A 16941-nucleotide genomic window follows, 5' to 3' on the forward strand; every position below is an offset into this window, starting at 1 on the left:
CAGCGTTATTGAAACATCAGTGGTTAAGGAGAATACATGTAAGCAGATAATAGCTCTCCCAAACTCAGCAACCCCCTTGTTTTACTTCTTTGGGATTATTACGAGAGAAAAGAAGACACTGCTACTATCTTATAGTTGACTGTATACGGGCAACTATAGTACACCTTAGTGTGTTTTTCTGTTATCCAAAATTATATCTATAATATTTAGACTAATGAAATGTTGCTTTAATTTAACCAACTGTCTTACAAGTATCAAAAAGCTTTGGCAGAAAAATTGAAATAATAAATTTCACATTGAGATCTAGATATTAATTTATTATCTGAATTATACTGGTTCAACGTGATAACTCTGAAGAAATATCAAAATTAATAACAAGCCAATTACACATTTAATGTATAGAAGTATAACATAATATTTTTACTTATCTTCTGAATAAAAGCATACTTTTTTGAGTCATCTAAAATGAATGTACTCTTTATATTATTGATTGACCAGTATCATTAGGGGGACTTCTACCAGGATGTTAATGGAACTTTTCCATTAACCTTTCTGCCAAATCTTTCTCATCTTAAGATGTAGCTTTAGGGTTCATAATGTAAACTTCAATGCTGAACATCAAGACTGCATGATTTTTGCTATCAAAAAAGAAGTAACTATGAAGTCTCTCTTCCAAAAGTTTATACAATTCAAATTAATCTACTAAGAAGGAAACAAAATCTTCTGGGTCTTAGTGAGAATTTTAAGAAATCCAATAACGTCTCCTGGTTATTTGTAAAAATAAAAAGCCAATATCAAAAATTCAAACTTTGCAAAGTCCTCCAGAATATCTTATCATTTAATTCAAGTAATAAGCTTAATGCTGTTCAAAACCTGACTCTGTAATTTAATTATCTTATTTTTATACTTCTTACTTTGTAGATTGTCTTCCAATTCAACCAAATACAAACAGCTCCAATATTTGCAAAGTACAAACAGCAGAAACATGGAAAAATCAAAGCATTATATAGATAATGCCAGAAATGTAAAATCATATTATTTCAGAATTCTTTAAGGAAATATATTATGAAAATGTTTAAACACATGTAAAGCAGAAATTAAGTTTTATCACTACTATTTAATGCAATGTTACGTTCTACCGCTAACAATAAAATATTTAACAAAAATGAATATATTTGGAAATAAGATTAACCTGAAACAAAAGGACATATGATAATTGATTGCTCAATTTTAATCCATACGGTCCCAAATAGAATCCGTTTTGATTGCAAAAACTAATTCATTACCACTTTAGTATAAAGTATCAATTGATCATGCTAGATAAAACTTTGTTCGTGCTATAAGTACAATATAATCTTCCAGACGTGGTTTTCAGAATGATTATACTTTCTATGCTTATTATTAAAAAAAACAATGCTTTAAAATGAAACTAGGATAATTCTAATGGATTAGAAGCTATAGTGCAGTGCTTTATGTTTGCTCCTAGGGACATACAGAGAAAGGTTAATAGGATGCAGACCTTAAAATCAGCCATTGCAATAAAATAGACCTTTTAATGTGACACTGAAAAAGGTAAGGTGTGGGGACATTATTCAGCCTTGGAAAGATATAATGATTGGTTCCAGACATCATGCTTTTGTATAACTATGATTTGTTGACCAAGCCACAATTTACTTGGTTCCCTAAGTAACAACACATGGCTTGTATACTACAATGAAAGGGTTCCTATAATATGCCATACTGAAATAAAGCTAATAATTTTATATGTTATGCACTTAGCAGTGGAAAACTCAAGATAGTTCATGAAATAATCTAAAATAACTTTCCAAATCCAACAAGGAGCACATTTGCTAAACATTTCTAAGGATTGTTACCTCTTGTTATGTTATAAGCCAGAAACATGCAAATTTTGGTGTACAAATGCCACGATTCATTCTATCTATTTATCTATCTATCCATCCATCCATCCATTCATAATCTATCTAGGCCAGTGGTTCTAAACCTTTTTAATGCCGCGACCCCCAACCAGTCATAAGTCGAGGACTACTCAAGCGGTCGTAAGTCGAGGACTACTCAACTGGTGCAGCACTGTTTGCAGAATGGGACTTTTGGCGGGCTCAGCAGGGCAGAGACAGCCTGGACAATTCCTATTGGCTTTTGAAAGCCAATAGAATTAGACTCTATTCAAGAGAGTCTATTCTATTGGGTTTCAAAAGCCAATAGTATAAAAGGGAGTAGCATAGCTAAGGAAAAGGGGAAAAAATGGCGGACTGCGTTGTTTGGCGATCCCCGTGAAATGGTCGTTCGACCCCAAATGGGGTCCCGACCCACAGGTTGAGAACCACTGATCTAGGCTGAGGACTGAAGTGCAGGTGGGAATGGAGCTGTCATTGTAATGAGAGAGCTCACTTGCTCTGATGGAGGCTGGATTTTTTTCTCAGCAGTTTTTAGCAGCCAATTCTGGAGGCCTCTAAGACTGGAAGGGTTTGGAGCATATGCCCCTGGGGCTGCCCATCCCTATACTGAAAGAAAAAGTAAAATAAATGAATATTGGCACTAAATACTCTCTAGCTTTATGGCTATATATTCTTTAAGTAATTTAAATCATTTGTTGCAATTTAATGGATCTGAGTAACAAACTTTGAATAAAATGGTACAATTTTTCACTTGACAACATTATAATAATTTCACAAATAACATACACTGATAGAAACAACATTTATTTGGATATTTGTTTTTAATGCACATCTTCTTCCCCTGAATAGTATGCTAAAATTTAATACAGATTTTAGCATTTAAGGTTTTCCTGTATATTGCATATGTTTCTATTAGGAGATTAACACTGATTTTGGGCACTAGAAATACTGAATAGCTCAGAATATTTGAGATATAAGAACTTGCAGAATGAACTCTTGATGAGAGGCCAATTCTTCTAATAGCTGAAGCTAGACAAAAGTTATATTAAAGTCACACACACACTTTTTACTTTTGCAATTTCCATTAACCAATAGGTGCCTGTTAAGGAATTTCAAATGCATTTAGCAGTGACAAAGTTATTTTCACTACTTAAAAAGCATGAAAAGAGATGCATTTCTTAAAATGCAAAGTCTTCTCAGAGAACCTTTTCCTCAGACATTCTACCCAGATCCCAATTTCAACTAAAAATAAACCTTGTCATGTTACTTTTTTGGAGAAAAAAAGAAATTAAATCTGTACCACACAAAAAGAACTGAAGTTTGAAAAAAGTATTACAAAACACACAATGCTCTATGAATGTAACTGTGAAGAGGTAACAATTTGCAATTATTTTCTACTTACCTGGACAACTGGGTATTGGTAATCCATACAATATACACCATACATAGCCAAGGGCTTCTTCAGCTGCAACAAAGTAAATGAACTGGGAACTCTGTTTTTTCCCTCTTACAGTTTTAAACACCTGTTTCTAGTTACCCTACCCAACACTTGGCTCAGGCCTCATGAGACATACATACACAGAGTGCTCAATTTAAAGTACACATAGGCTGCTTGACTGGGTTCAGTCACCCTTCCCAAGTCTTTTCTGCACTGCTAAGCCTAGTTGCACATGGAATACCACAAGTTCCTAAATTAGGACACCCAGCTGAAAACAACTCTCCTGCAGTTCTCAGAAGCGACAGAGTGACAGTCAGGAAGAAGAGAATGCAGTAATGGGCATTAAGGGAGGAAGCAGCCAGCACAAAGACGCCCAAAAAAGAGGTAGGTTCCTGGCATTAGGTGCATTGAGGAACCATTCTCATCTAGGACAGCAAAAAGCACACAGGACTATTTCACCCACCACTGTTCCTGACCCTTTTTAAAAAACAAAACCAAAAAAACAACTGTCCCAGGCAGAGACAGGTGCTGGGATTAGTGAAGCAAATCCTTTTGGTGATAGAGAGGGAGGGGAGAGCGAAAAGCTACATTGATAAGTGCAGTGAATGGATTTTTTTTAAATACACACACACACACACAAATATATATAACCAAATATAAGCTCGTATCATTTAACACCTCTCTCTGGTATTTAACCCAGGCAGAGACAGCTGCTTGAATCAGAACTGAAAGGAGAAAGAAAAAGAAGGGGAGAAGGCAATCTGAATCCACTGTGAAACCTTGAGCTATGTGCGAGGCAAGCTCTCAGCTGTTCCAGTCAAACTTAGGAGGATTTATTCTGACTGGAGGGGGGGAGAGACAGGAGAGAGCGAGGAGCTAGGATTGGAAAGGCCAGCTGCTCTTCCCGTTTTAGAAAACTTCCTTGCACCATTCCAAATGCATATATTCCTACCAGGGGATGTTGGAATTCTAAGAGACAGAAGCAGCTGCTATCTTAATCACAGAAAGGCCCGCAGGTTCAGGAGATACATTTAGAGCCCTGGATGTCATGTGTGCTGTTCGTAACCTGAGATCAGGCCAGTACTTCTTAGAAGGCTGAAAACAGTTTGAAGGAAACAGTGAGGTACACATCAGCAGTAACAACTTGCATTGAACATTACTTTTTCTTTTTAGGAAATATTTGGCAGTTCTGGGTGACATTAAACTCCATTGAAAAACATGTGGAGCATTGTGGAGCTTAAAGAATTTGGATGCCCAGATTTTTCCCAAACATCTGAGCTAACTTAAATCTTTGAAGCAGGTAGACGCAAAATGATTAATTTGTCCATGATTGTGACTTGTTCTTCTTATTGGCTAGAAATACCAATATAACAGGTGCAAATAATTAGGCTACTTTAGAATGGTTTACCTTGTCAAAAAAAGGAACAGTGATGAGCAGCCAACATATGTTAATTTGCTGATGTTATATATGAATAAACAGTGCTCAAGACAGTTGAATAATGTTTTAATATTCACTCTAATACGAAAAAATTGTTTCCTTTTTTGTTTTGTAAGTCCCAATTTATGTCAATAATATATCAGTAAAAGTCCCACTTGTTAAACATGTATATAAGTGTTATTTCATAAATAATAATTTTTGCTGGCCTGTGATTAACAAATATTGAATTGAATAAATAATAAAATCAGATAGCTTATAAAAAAAACAAAAAGAATGTCCTCAATAGCTATTTCTACAGATATAGATTTTTTCTACATAACTGAGTTTTAAAAACATACTAAAATACTAGAGTAATGATCATGACTGTAATTGTTACAATTAGAGCATGTTCTAAGCAACCCAAGAAAGATAATCTTTATTTTTAAATGAAGTGTTTTCATGTGCTTATATACAGAGACATGCTACTTATAATTATGATTTTAATCTTCATGGTCAACTAGCACATGCATAAAAGTACTGCTGAATTCTAAAGGAAGCAGCCCAGAGTTTTAAACAGTAGTGATTACACATAGAGTTATATTTAAAGAAATGTGGCCAATCAGTTTTAAAGCAAAGCAGTCTAAATAGAAAACATCAACAACAACCTAGTAACAAAATATTACAGGATTGAGCTAATTAATACTTTTCTCTTTAGCTGTACATAGCCTAATACAAAGCCTTTGTATCATTGATAGCAAAGAAACAAAAAAATTGCATTGTATTTGTACATTACAGCGAGCACTTGCTCAACAACCACTTATTCAGAGACTATTTGAAATTACTGCAGCGCTCAACTGTCTCTGCCAGACTTGCCACCCCAGTTAAGTTTCATCATCTCCTCCCTCCCACTGACAAGGCATAGCCAGTCTAGCCCTTTGTAAGGCACCTGCTGGCCCGGCCAGCCTTCTTTCTGATGCTACATGCAGCCTGCTTAATTTGCATGTGGCAGAGCCAGCACAGAGGCCCTGGAATGCAGGGCAGCCAAAAGAGGGGGGGGAAGAGAGGCGAGGGGGGAGAGTTGAAGTGGCGCCAGACCCTTACCTGGTCTGGGGCTGGGAATGCGTGGATCGGGATGGTGCTCACCTAACAATCAATAGGATGTGGCTAATGATGACCACAGTGACTTCCAGCGTGAGCTTTATTTATTTATTATTTATTTCTAAAATTTATTAGCCATCCATCTTGCTACATGGTAACTACACATTGCTTAATAAAGAAATTCTGGCCAATTACACCATCGTAACTACATGGTAACTACACACTGCTTAATAAAAAATTCTGGCCAATTACACCATCGTAACTCAATCATATGGAATGAGTATATCATATAGGAACAGATATACAAAGTGCCCACATCGTCTGTTTCTTCTCTGTACGGTAATTCTATTCTTCATTGATTATCGGTATGTTAACTAGATGCAGTAAATATTGTGGTACAAAATATATAAGTAGACACTCAAACACTTCTGAGATATCATTTGACAGTCAGTTCACCCTGACTTCCTATGTGAAACAGAACTCAAGATGAAGTGGGCAGTAAGAGATCAGGTCTCAAGGCATCTTAATACAATGCAATAATAATGGTCCATTAAAACATTTTAAGTTGATTATAGTAATGGTCCCAATTAATCTAGCGCTATAAAAGCCACTGATTGGAAACATTAGCATGAAAGGCCCAAAACTATTTCCAGTAGCAGAAAAATCTGTAAAGATGCTGCATAATAATGTAACATTAATTTTCACCGCAGAAGGCATTAAAGCAGGTTTCTCTACTAGAATCAACATTTTCAGATAAATGTGACCAACAGAGTCAAACAGAAAAAGCAAGAGAAAAAATTCTAGGATTCAAATAATTCTGTGAAACATAACTCTCAATAGCTGTAGTCTTACGTAATAGTGATGTGATTCATAGACAGTATCTTCCTAATATGTGAGACAGGTTTCTTTTATTACAGGCGTCCAAGAGATATAAAAGTCAAGCCCTTTTTATGCCAGGGAAGACTTCACTGCAGCATGGCCAGCAAGCATGCAAATATTAAACTAATTATCTCATTTTGCAGACTAGGCTGAAGCATGAATTATGTTGACTCAAATGAAGAAAATGTCACATTTTTTTCATCAGAAATGCATTGTATATGCATCTAAATCAATGCCAATTTAACTAGATTAGATTATAAACTAAACACTTTTTCTCAGAAAAATTATGAGTGTTAACTATGATAGAGGGAGATAGGATATCAATATTTAGGTTAATTTTCATCAAATTATAACAATGATAAACCAAGTCAGATTTCAAATCAAGGATCAAGGTTGTAATGGGTCAAAATGGGTCAAACTTTTCCAGGATTATCAGAAAATTGACTGTCCTATGTATTCAAAATATACTAAGTAGTATTTAAAAAATCTCCAAATGGGTAATTTTATCATTAATTTGTAAAAATATGGGAAATGAAATTTATGATCTAAATTTAGAACAGGAGTCCAATATAAGACCAGGCCAAATAAACTCTTCCATAAGACAGGAGGCTGGCATTTCAAGTTTTTTGTAAATTCATTAAGGGAAGAGACACTTTTAATAACAACCAGAAATATTTTTGCATTTCTGAACTATAAATTTAATTAACTGGTATATTCTAGTGATTATAATATAATGCAAGCACAAATACAATGCACAAGAGCCATCATTTAAAAAAAAAATTAATTTACACAATATCGTCACAAGCAGCAAACAGAATAGCAGCCAATGACTGAACCCTCAAACTACAAAAAAATTCCTTGGTGCACAAATCATAGAATAGATTCCTTTAACAAATAAAAAGTGTGTGTGTGTGAGAGAGAGAGAGAAAGAGAGAGGGAGGGAGGGAGGGAGAGGGAGAGAGAGAGCTTTAAAATAAAGCTGGAGATGTCTTCATTCTTGAATGTTTTATCAGGATGAAATTCTAACACTACTTTACAATTAAGCTCATATTTCAGTATTTCTACAAAATGTTCAAAGCACTTAACAAATCCGGTTCATTACACTAGATCAAAAAGACTCAAGGTACACAGGTACTTCCTGTATCCAATGTTTAAGCCCTTTTCAAAAGCTAATATTTAAGAGTGGAAAGACATTAATGAACAGGATTTGGCAGTGAAAAACTACAGACTAAGGAATGTATTCCTCTGTCTCAGAAGGCCAGAACAAGACAAGGCAGATGGCAGGAAATGAATTATGATAAAAAATGAATACACAGTTAATTAGATTTAACTACATTTTTTTTAATATTCTACTATAATTCAAAAACCAGTCTTAATAGGAAGGCAATTTTTGGTCTGGATGTCACTCAGATGTAAGTTGGTTTGAGGGCTCATGTTGGTGAGATCAAAAGCTACCAGCTGTTCTACTAAGAAATGGACAGCTTTCACTCAGTTGTGATGTAAAAGCAGGGGGAAAAGACATAAGATTTGAGGTCATGGGTTTCTATAGATAGGATCTGAACCCCAGAGTATGTAATATGTGGTTTATTTTTATTATTTTTACTAATAATAAAATACTGCAATAAAAGTATCTTAACAGAACTGTGTCCCTGAATTTCCAGCTATTGGCTTTCTAGTTCAAGTTTTGAGCAGAATGAAATCTTGACAGCAAACACTTTCTATATGACACTATTCACAGATAGAGAAGAAAAAAGAAAATATTAACATTCTAAAACATCTGACAAGAACCTGTGGGTCCTTCAAAGCACACTTGGAGCCCATTTTAATGACAGCTGAACCTAAAGAGATAAGAAATACGTAAATCATTCTATTGCCTGAAAATGAAATTTCCTGCTTCTGTTTTGACTTTTCTTCATTGGAGCAGATATGCAAATTGTGCTTATTATATGGAAAACTCCAGTTTTTGAACATACCAATGGTTGTACAACAGTGTCCACAAGAAACAGAAAAGTCTTGACACTGATACGACAGAGAAAAGAAAGAAGTGAACATATAAGAGGGAAGGTTGGTATCAGCATCACCCTATGTGCATTAGAATGTTGTTGGCTTTCATTTGGCCACACCACAATGCTACCGAAATCTAGTAGGTAGTAAAACTAGCTACAATGTTGCTTACTCTATGCACCCCACTACAAATTTTCTTCCCTAGGGAATAAAGTGAAACAATTCAAGGATTCTAGAAGGGGAAAAAATTGGGACAGGGATGAGAACCATAAGGTACATACTGTCCAACTCCATTTTCTCTGAGACTTTCATACATAGCTTTAGAAAAATGTAATCGCTTTGTCCCCAAACCATTCTACCATGGACTTAGAAGTAACCATTCTGGTTTAAACTCAGCATTGCTGCATGACTTTTTTAACATTATTTGACTCTTGCCTCTAACATTCTTCTCAGTACCCCAGCTTGTATGTGTTATATGTAAACCTCAGCAGACAAGTAAACAAAATGAAAGATCAAATGCATGTTCAGATATGTGACTTTGCCTATTAGCTTGCTGGATTATGACACACTCTACCGCTCTATACAAAAGAGAATTAAATTCACCTGAGGTCTACAGCAGCTGTTTTTCATTCCTACTCAAAACGAAGGGACCTCATATCAGCAACACAGCAGTATGGAGCTCCCTATTCTAGTAACAGAAGTCTGCCCACTTCAGACCCCTAATCTCTCTGACTTTGAATTAATGTAACAATTATTGGTAATATGGTTTGAAGGAGATAAATGTCCAATACAAGGCTGGTTGGCACGGATATTCACTCCACTCATGATGCGAGAACAGTTTTAATTAAAATCCCCTTTATGATAACGAAACTGCTTGAGTGGATGTTTCTGTGCAGCCCTGATATGGAGCTTCCTATAAAGCGGATTAGAAATCAAAAGTTTTTCTACACCTCTTTTTCTGGGCAAGACAAAAAGGACTGGAATAGTCACCTTGTGGCCCAAATTGCAATTCCCCAAATTTGGGAATTGCTGTGATCACAGAAGGCTACTATAGAAATAAAGCCTGTTTCCTACAGGTTTGGGACAGAGAAAACATTGGTGCAACCAGAACAAAATCTTCTGCAATTCCAAAACAAGGTTTCTTTTTTTTTTTAATCAAACGCACACAATATTGTTCACTCTCGTTCCAGACACTGTTTAATGGGGGATTAAAAATCACCAATCCAGTCCATCAGTGACTCAGAAAATCAGATTTATTTATTTATTTTTAAAACAAGTGCATCTTTAGATAGAAGAATTTACTTGGAAGAATTGTCTAAGAAAACGTTGGTGTTAGAACTGATAATTTCTTACTGCTTTACAAAAATCTCTATTCTGTGCACTTTGGTTACTTTTAAGCACTTCCATTCCTATTTTTATATTAACTAAGATAAATATTTAAGTCTTGTCTGGTTCTTTTATTTCTTGTGCCAGAAGACATCCGTCAAAATAAAAAAGAACAGCTCCATATAAAAGTACATTAAAGAAAGCAAAAGGCTTTTGTGGTTGATAAACAGTACTAACAGAAAATAAAGAACATCAAGTTTGAATGCACATCTGGTATTATTTTCAAGGTTACTTTAAGCTTTTAAATGCATGTCCACATAAAGATACTGATTTAAGGAAATGACTTTTGCCTCAGTTTAGGGCAATTTTATTCTAGGAACCCTATTCTTTGCCAGTACCAATATAATAAACTTCCTGTTATCTTGTCTGTAGCTTCTTTTTCTTCATTGCTACCTTTTATCAATACAATGTTTACCCAAATAGCCTTAGTATTCCAAGGTCATTCCCTTCTCCAGACATGACAATAACCTGAGAAATAAATAATCCTACCTTTTCAGTATCTTGAATAAGCTGCAGCATATTTCTAAAAAAAAAAAAGCAGAATCGCCGAGTTGGAGGTCTTCCAGTCTAAACCGCTGTTCAAGCAGGAGTCCCTAATATCATTTTGGACAAATGGCCATCCAATCTCTTCTTTAAAACCTCCAGTGATGGAACACCCACAACTTCTGGAGGCAAGCTGTTCCACTGATTAATTCTTTTGGCTATCAGAAAATTTCTCCTTAGTTCTAGGGTAGTTTTCTCCTTTACATGTTTCTATCATTATTTCTTGTCCTGCTCTCAGGTGTTTTGGAAAATAGGCTGACTCCCTCTTTGTGAGAACCCTTCAAATATTGGAATTGCTATCATGTCACCCCTATTCCTTCTCTTTGTTAGACTAGACATACCCAGTTCATGCAACCGTTCATTGTATGTTTTAGCCTCTAGCTACCTAATCATCTTTCTTGTTCTACTCTGCACTTTCTAGAGATTCAACATCTTTTTTGTATTGTGGTGACCAAAACTGGACTCAGTTTTCCAAGTATGATCTTACCAAAACAGTATATAGCAGTACTAACACTTCACGTGATTTTGATACTATCTCTCTTTTTTGGCAACTGCAGCACATTGCTTGCTCATACTTAAGTGGTGGTCCACTAGGACTCCTAGATCCCTCTTATAGTTACTGCTGTTGAGCCAGGTACCACCTATTCTATATCTGTGCATTTGGTTTTCTTGCCTAAGTGTAAAACCTTAATTTTTTTCACCACTGAATTTCATTTTGTTAGATAGGACCCAGTGCTCAAGTCTGTCAAAATCCACCTGGATCTTGAGCCTGTCTTCTAAAGCAGGGGTCTTAAACTGCCGGCCGACAGGCCGCATGCGTCATGTGGAAGCCATGCCCACCCCATTGCCGGCAATGGCAAAATCGGCCCAATATGTTGTGCGACGTCACGTGACATCACAAATTTGACATGCCTGTTCTAAAGTGTTCGCTATTCCCCTGAATTTGGCATCATCTGCAAATTTGATGAGTTCCCCTTCCATCCCCTCATCTAAGTCATTTATGAAGATGTTGAAGAGTATAGGCCTAAGACAGAACCTTGGGATACCACTTTGCGTGTTTCCCTCCATGTTGATGTAGTTCTACTGAGGACTATATGTTGAGTGCAGTTAATCAGCCAGTTATGAATCCATCTGGTACAAGAAGTACGTTGTAGTCTACTTTGGCAAATGTCTTACTTAAATCCAAATATACTATGCCCACAGCATTTCACTGATCCACTAATTTATTAATTTTGTCAAAGAATAAAGTAAGATTTGTCTGGCATGATTTGTTTTTGCAACAACCAAGTATTTTGAAATAAAAACTGGGAAAATTACTGGTCAATAGATTACCACTACATTAACAAAGTTAAATTCCATAAAAACCTAATTTATTTCAAAGAGAAAAAAAGGGACAGTTTCGGTTAGTGCACAGAAAAACAGCTTGGCACAATTAATCACATTAAAGAGAGATTTAAAATCAGGGAAAGATTGATCCTTACTGGATTAAAGCCAGAATCCTACTAAAAGTCCAGCAGTCCTGAGATCAACATCCTGTAATAGGATTAAAGTGAGAGCAGCTTTGTTTTTGTATTACCAGCAATGTCGTTAAACAGTAAAGAAGTGCCATAATTTCTAGCTGAGACAAAATAATACCGTGTAGCAAGGGTAAAGTCAGTATGAGAACTTTTTGCTAAGAACAGCAAAAAATCTTCATATATTTTCAAAATAAAAGTAATAAAAATAAAAAGCATACCAGCAACTCAGTGAATATTCCAAAAGGTTAAAAGTTTTTTAAAAACATTCAGAACAAACAAGAACAAATGTTAGCAACTGCCCACAGGGGTAGATGTCCCTCTTTTAAATGAGATGTGATCTGGGGACTACCAAAAGATAGGTAGATAAGTCAGTAACAGATTGTTGTTTAAAATATCCAATATCTCAGAAGATTACCAAATCTCACATTAGGTGTTCTCATTTGACAATCCAGAAAATGTTAAGAAATAACAAAATTTGGATCAATTTAGATTTTCAAAAAAAAAAAAAAACCTGAGACCTATAGAAAGTAATGCTATAGGCCTGTCTGATGAGTCAGTCTGAACTGGATCATTGGAGCTTGACAGGTTCTGATCTTGCAACTCAGAAGCCAGCAAGCTCTCAAACATCTGCAGATGAGGTCAGAAAGAGTAGAATCTATTGGTAAATGAACCTGCAGCTTTGGAGCAGTCAGGTAATTAGCCACCTGTTGCAAAGCAGCTGGCTGAGGCAATTTGATTCAAAGCACAGGCTGAAAAAGATTGTCAGCCCTCACACATGCAGAGTTTTATAGGAGTTTCCAGCCTTGGAACTAATTTCCTGAATATATGCAGGATTTGTACAGGACTATAGGTAGACCTTGATCTACAATCATAATGGAGCCTGCCCATTAGAGTTGTAATTCATGACAGTCATAAAGCAGGTTATCATAAGACCAGACCAATTTTTGTTATCTTTTCAGCAGCAGTCATTAAGAGACTACTATGATCATAAAGCAAACCCTGTTTACTATGGACGATTTTTGCCAAAATCCAGAAGTAAATGCTTGTTTTCAGCGAAAACACCGTAAAACAGTCATGTGACTGCAGCAGGCGGGAAATGGCCATGAATACGGGAGTTGCTGAATGTACATGCTGAGCGCCCATGTGGTCATGTGACCATTGTGAGAAGGGGCGTTGTCTTATCTGAACGCCTTTTCTTAGCACGGAGATGGAGAATCCACCAATGGGTTAGCTCTGCCTTCCTGCCCATTAGACCAAGTCAGCCAAACTTGCCACGCCTGTCTTGGGACAAGCTCCCCCCAGTCTTGATGATGGTGAAAGCAACTGACGACAGTCCGACGTGTTGGCTCCTGGACCCCTAAATTAATCTGACTGCTTTTAAGGGTGGGAGTGGATTCTCCATCTCCATGCTGAGAAAAGGTGTTCAGGTAAGACAACACCCCTTCTCCAGCACAGGAGATGGAGAATCCACCAATGGGACATACCAAAGCCTTACTGTCCCAATGGGAGGGGGAAACAGAGGGGACTCTAGGTACATCTCCAGTAGCCAGTTGCTAAAGGACTCTCCTTCCAAAGGAGGCGTCCGCCGATGCAAATCGGTCTACCTTGTAATGGCGCACAAATGGGGAGGGTGATGACCATGTTGTCGCCCTGCAGACCTCCTCGATAGAGGCCTATGAGGCCCATGCCACGGAGGTCGTAGTGCTGCGAGTAGAATGTGCCGTGGTGTCTTGGCGCTGGCAGGGAAAGTGACCCATACGCCTCTGCGATGCAAGCCTTGATCCACCTGCCTATGGTTGAGGCGGACACTTTCTAGAGGCATGATGAAAGGAAACAAAGAGAGCCTCAGATTTGCGGAAAGGCGCCGTTCGCTTTATATAGTAGCATAATGCCCTGTGAATGTCCAGTGTGTGCCACTGTCATTCTAAGTTATGAGACGGGTTAGGGCAGACGTCCAGTAGAACAATTTCTTGGGCCCTATGTAAAAGAGAGTTAACCTTGAGGATGAAGGTGGGGTCCAGTCAGAGGACCACCTGGTTTTGGTGAAAGGTGCAAAGGTCCTCTCTGACCGACAGTGCCGCAAGCTCAGAAATGCACCTAGTTGAGGTGATAGCCACCAGGAAGGTGACTTTGTGGGACAGGGACCTCAAAGAACAAGAGCTGATGGGCTCGAATGGTGATTTGGTGAGGGACCGCAGGACCCATGACAAATCCCAGGAGAGGTACCTATGTACCACGGGTGGTTTGGTGTTGATGGCACCTTTGAGAAAGGAACGTATCCTAGGATGTTGTGACAGGGGCACTGAATTGGCGCAGGTGAGTAAGGTGGACAAAGCCGTGACCTGCCTGCGGATGGTGTTGGGCACTAAACCCGTCTAGACCCTCGAGCAAGTATTCCAGGATTCTCAGGATAGTCAGGTCCGAGACATCTATTAACCTCCTCTCGCCCCAATTACAAAAATTCCTCCATGTAGAGTCATAGATGCGATTTGTCGCCGGTCGACCTGAATCATGGAAATTACCCTTGTGGGGTATGATTCTGTGCTCAAGATCCAGCGTTCAAGTGCCATGCAGCTAACTGCAGCCACTGGGGTTCTGGGTATTGTAGAACCCCCTGGCTGAGAGACACGCGATCCAGGGGAATCCTCCACGGAGAGGAGCTGGAGAGATTCACCAGGTCGGCGAACCACAGTCTCCGTGGCCAATACGGGGCTACCAGTATGACCTCCACCCATTCCTGCAACGTCTTGCGGATGGTTGCCAGAATCAGGGGGAGAGGCGTAAAGCAGTTCCCCCAGCCATGGGCATCTGAGAGCGTCCATTCCCTCCACTCCCTGGGAGAAAAACCTTGGGAGTTGGGAGTTGGTCAGTGAAGCGGACCAGATCTATGACTGGTTGTTCGAACATCTGCACTATTTCCTCAAAGAGATCCGGATGCAGACGGATGCAGAGATCGGACTGGTCTATGGTCGCCCTGCTGAGAGAGTCCGCTTGTCGGTTTGCCTCCCCCGAGATGTGTTCGGCCTTGAGGGAGGACAGGTTGGACTCTGCCCAGAGACCCAATCCCTGGGCCTTGGTTATGAGGTCCCTGGTTTGAGTGCCCCCTTGCCTGTTCACGTGGGCCTTTGCGGTTACATTGTCCGTGAAGACTAGTACATGCTGCCTCGCCACCCTGTTGTGGAACTGACGGAGGGCTAGGTATATGGCTCTGAACTCCAACCAATTGATATTGTGTTTCAGTTCTACTTGGGGCCATCGCCCCCAATTGAGCCAATTGAGACTGCAGGTGTGCTCCCCAGCCAAACAGACTGGCATCTGTCATAAGTGTGAGCCTGGTGGGTTCCTTGAAGTGTGACCCTCTGGCTACTGCTGATGAGGCCCACCATCTGCAGGGTTTGGGGGGGACCCTTACCCTTTGTTGGAAGAGCTGATGCTCCACCTTTGGAAGGGGAGGAAGAACCATTGTAGGTCCCTGGAGTGTAGTCTGGCCCAAGTGACTATTGCAATGCATGAGACCATTTTCCCTAGGAGTTGGGAGAGCAGAACCAGTGGTACTACTTGCTCCCTGCAAACCCTGAGGACCAGGATCCATATGCTGTCCTGGCGCTCCTGTGACAGATAGACCTGGCAGCTGAGTGTGTCTATGACTGCGCCCAGGTAGAGGAGACGGATGGAAGGGATGGTCTGACTTTTCTGAAAGTTCACCAAGAACCCGTGTTCCTGAAGGACCCTGATCGTTAATGTTAGATCCGACCGGGCGGCCTGAAGGGAGGTTGACTAAATGAGAATGCCATCCACGTAGCACTGGACGTGCACCGGCACCATTCTTTGCACCTTGGTGAAGACCCTTGGAGCAGCTGAGAGACCGAACGGAAGGGCTCTGTATTGGTAATGATGGCCCGCGTAGCAGAACCTGAGGAATTGCCGGTGGTTGGGGAAGATGGGGATGTGTAGGTATGCTTCCATGAGGTTTATGGACATCAGGAAGTCTCTGTTTCTTACACTGCCCAAGATGGACTGGAGGGTTTCCATCTTGAACTTCCGGTATGCAATATGGCGGTTCAAATCCTTGAGATCTAGAATCGCCCTCCATCCTCCCCCCCAAGGTTTTGGGAACCACGAAGAGGATGGAGTAGAATCCCCTGCCCCGTTGTCCTGTTGGCACTGATTCTATAGCCCTTATCTCCAGGAGGTGTCAAATCGCCTCTTGCATGAGGCTGCTTTTTGCAGGGTTCCTTGATTGAGGGCAACGAGTGAAGTGCCCTGGGGGGCTGGATATGAATTCTAGGCTCAGACCGTATCGGATGGTTTGGTGAACCCAGGAATCTGTGGTGGAGGTCTCCCACTAGGGGCGAAGAGTGCCAGCCTGCCACCTATGGGGGGGGGCAGCTCGAACGTCACTTGGACCTTCTATAGGGCTGCCCCCCCCTCGAAAGGGTCATTTGCTCTGAAATGGCTGTCTGGGTCTGGGACCGGATGGGCAGTCTTGTCTGGCCATGAAGGGACGGGGAGGGTGAGGGGGCCCCACTCTCGTTCCTGGTCAAAGGACTGTCTGCGGGCGTACAGGTTTGTGTGCCTTTCGGCCCATCTGCTGGAATGGATCAATACATTCTTCTTGTCCTTATTTTCAATCAAATAAGGTGACAGGGCCTCCCCAAACAATTTTCCACCCTGATAAGGAGCCATGGCCAAATGCTATTTGGCCTTGGGGTCAGTTTGCCAATGCCTGAGCCATAGCATCCT

The 16941-nt window shown here is 39.6% G+C and overlaps 1 protein-coding gene across 14 annotated transcripts in view; it reads right to left on the reverse strand.

Annotated features, from left to right (window-relative positions):
• Positions 1-16941, reverse strand: part of RBFOX2 (RNA binding fox-1 homolog 2) — a 266284-nt gene that overhangs the window by 121741 nt on the left and 127602 nt on the right. The window contains exons 1-2 of one of the 14 annotated variants that reach the window (XM_039353087.1): positions 3319-4366; positions 2410-2522 (exon numbers count right to left, since the gene is read on the reverse strand). The exons of 12 other annotated variants lie outside the window; for them this stretch is intronic. Coding sequence is in view for 1 of the 2 variants with exons in the window: in XM_039353084.1 (XP_039209018.1) it covers positions 3319-3363 (45 nt within the window). In the remaining variant the exon portion in view is untranslated. Of the gene's footprint in view, positions 1-2409; positions 2523-3318; positions 4370-16941 lie in introns of those variants that run through there. One more of the 14 variants, XM_039353084.1, reaches the window with a different exon arrangement.

Source organism: Crotalus tigris, unplaced genomic scaffold (genome assembly GCF_016545835.1).
Source record: "Crotalus tigris isolate CLP2741 ecotype Arizona unplaced genomic scaffold, ASM1654583v1 scf7180000018491.14276545383:2951260, whole genome shotgun sequence".
Classification (NCBI taxonomy): domain Eukaryota; kingdom Metazoa; phylum Chordata; class Lepidosauria; order Squamata; family Viperidae; genus Crotalus; species Crotalus tigris.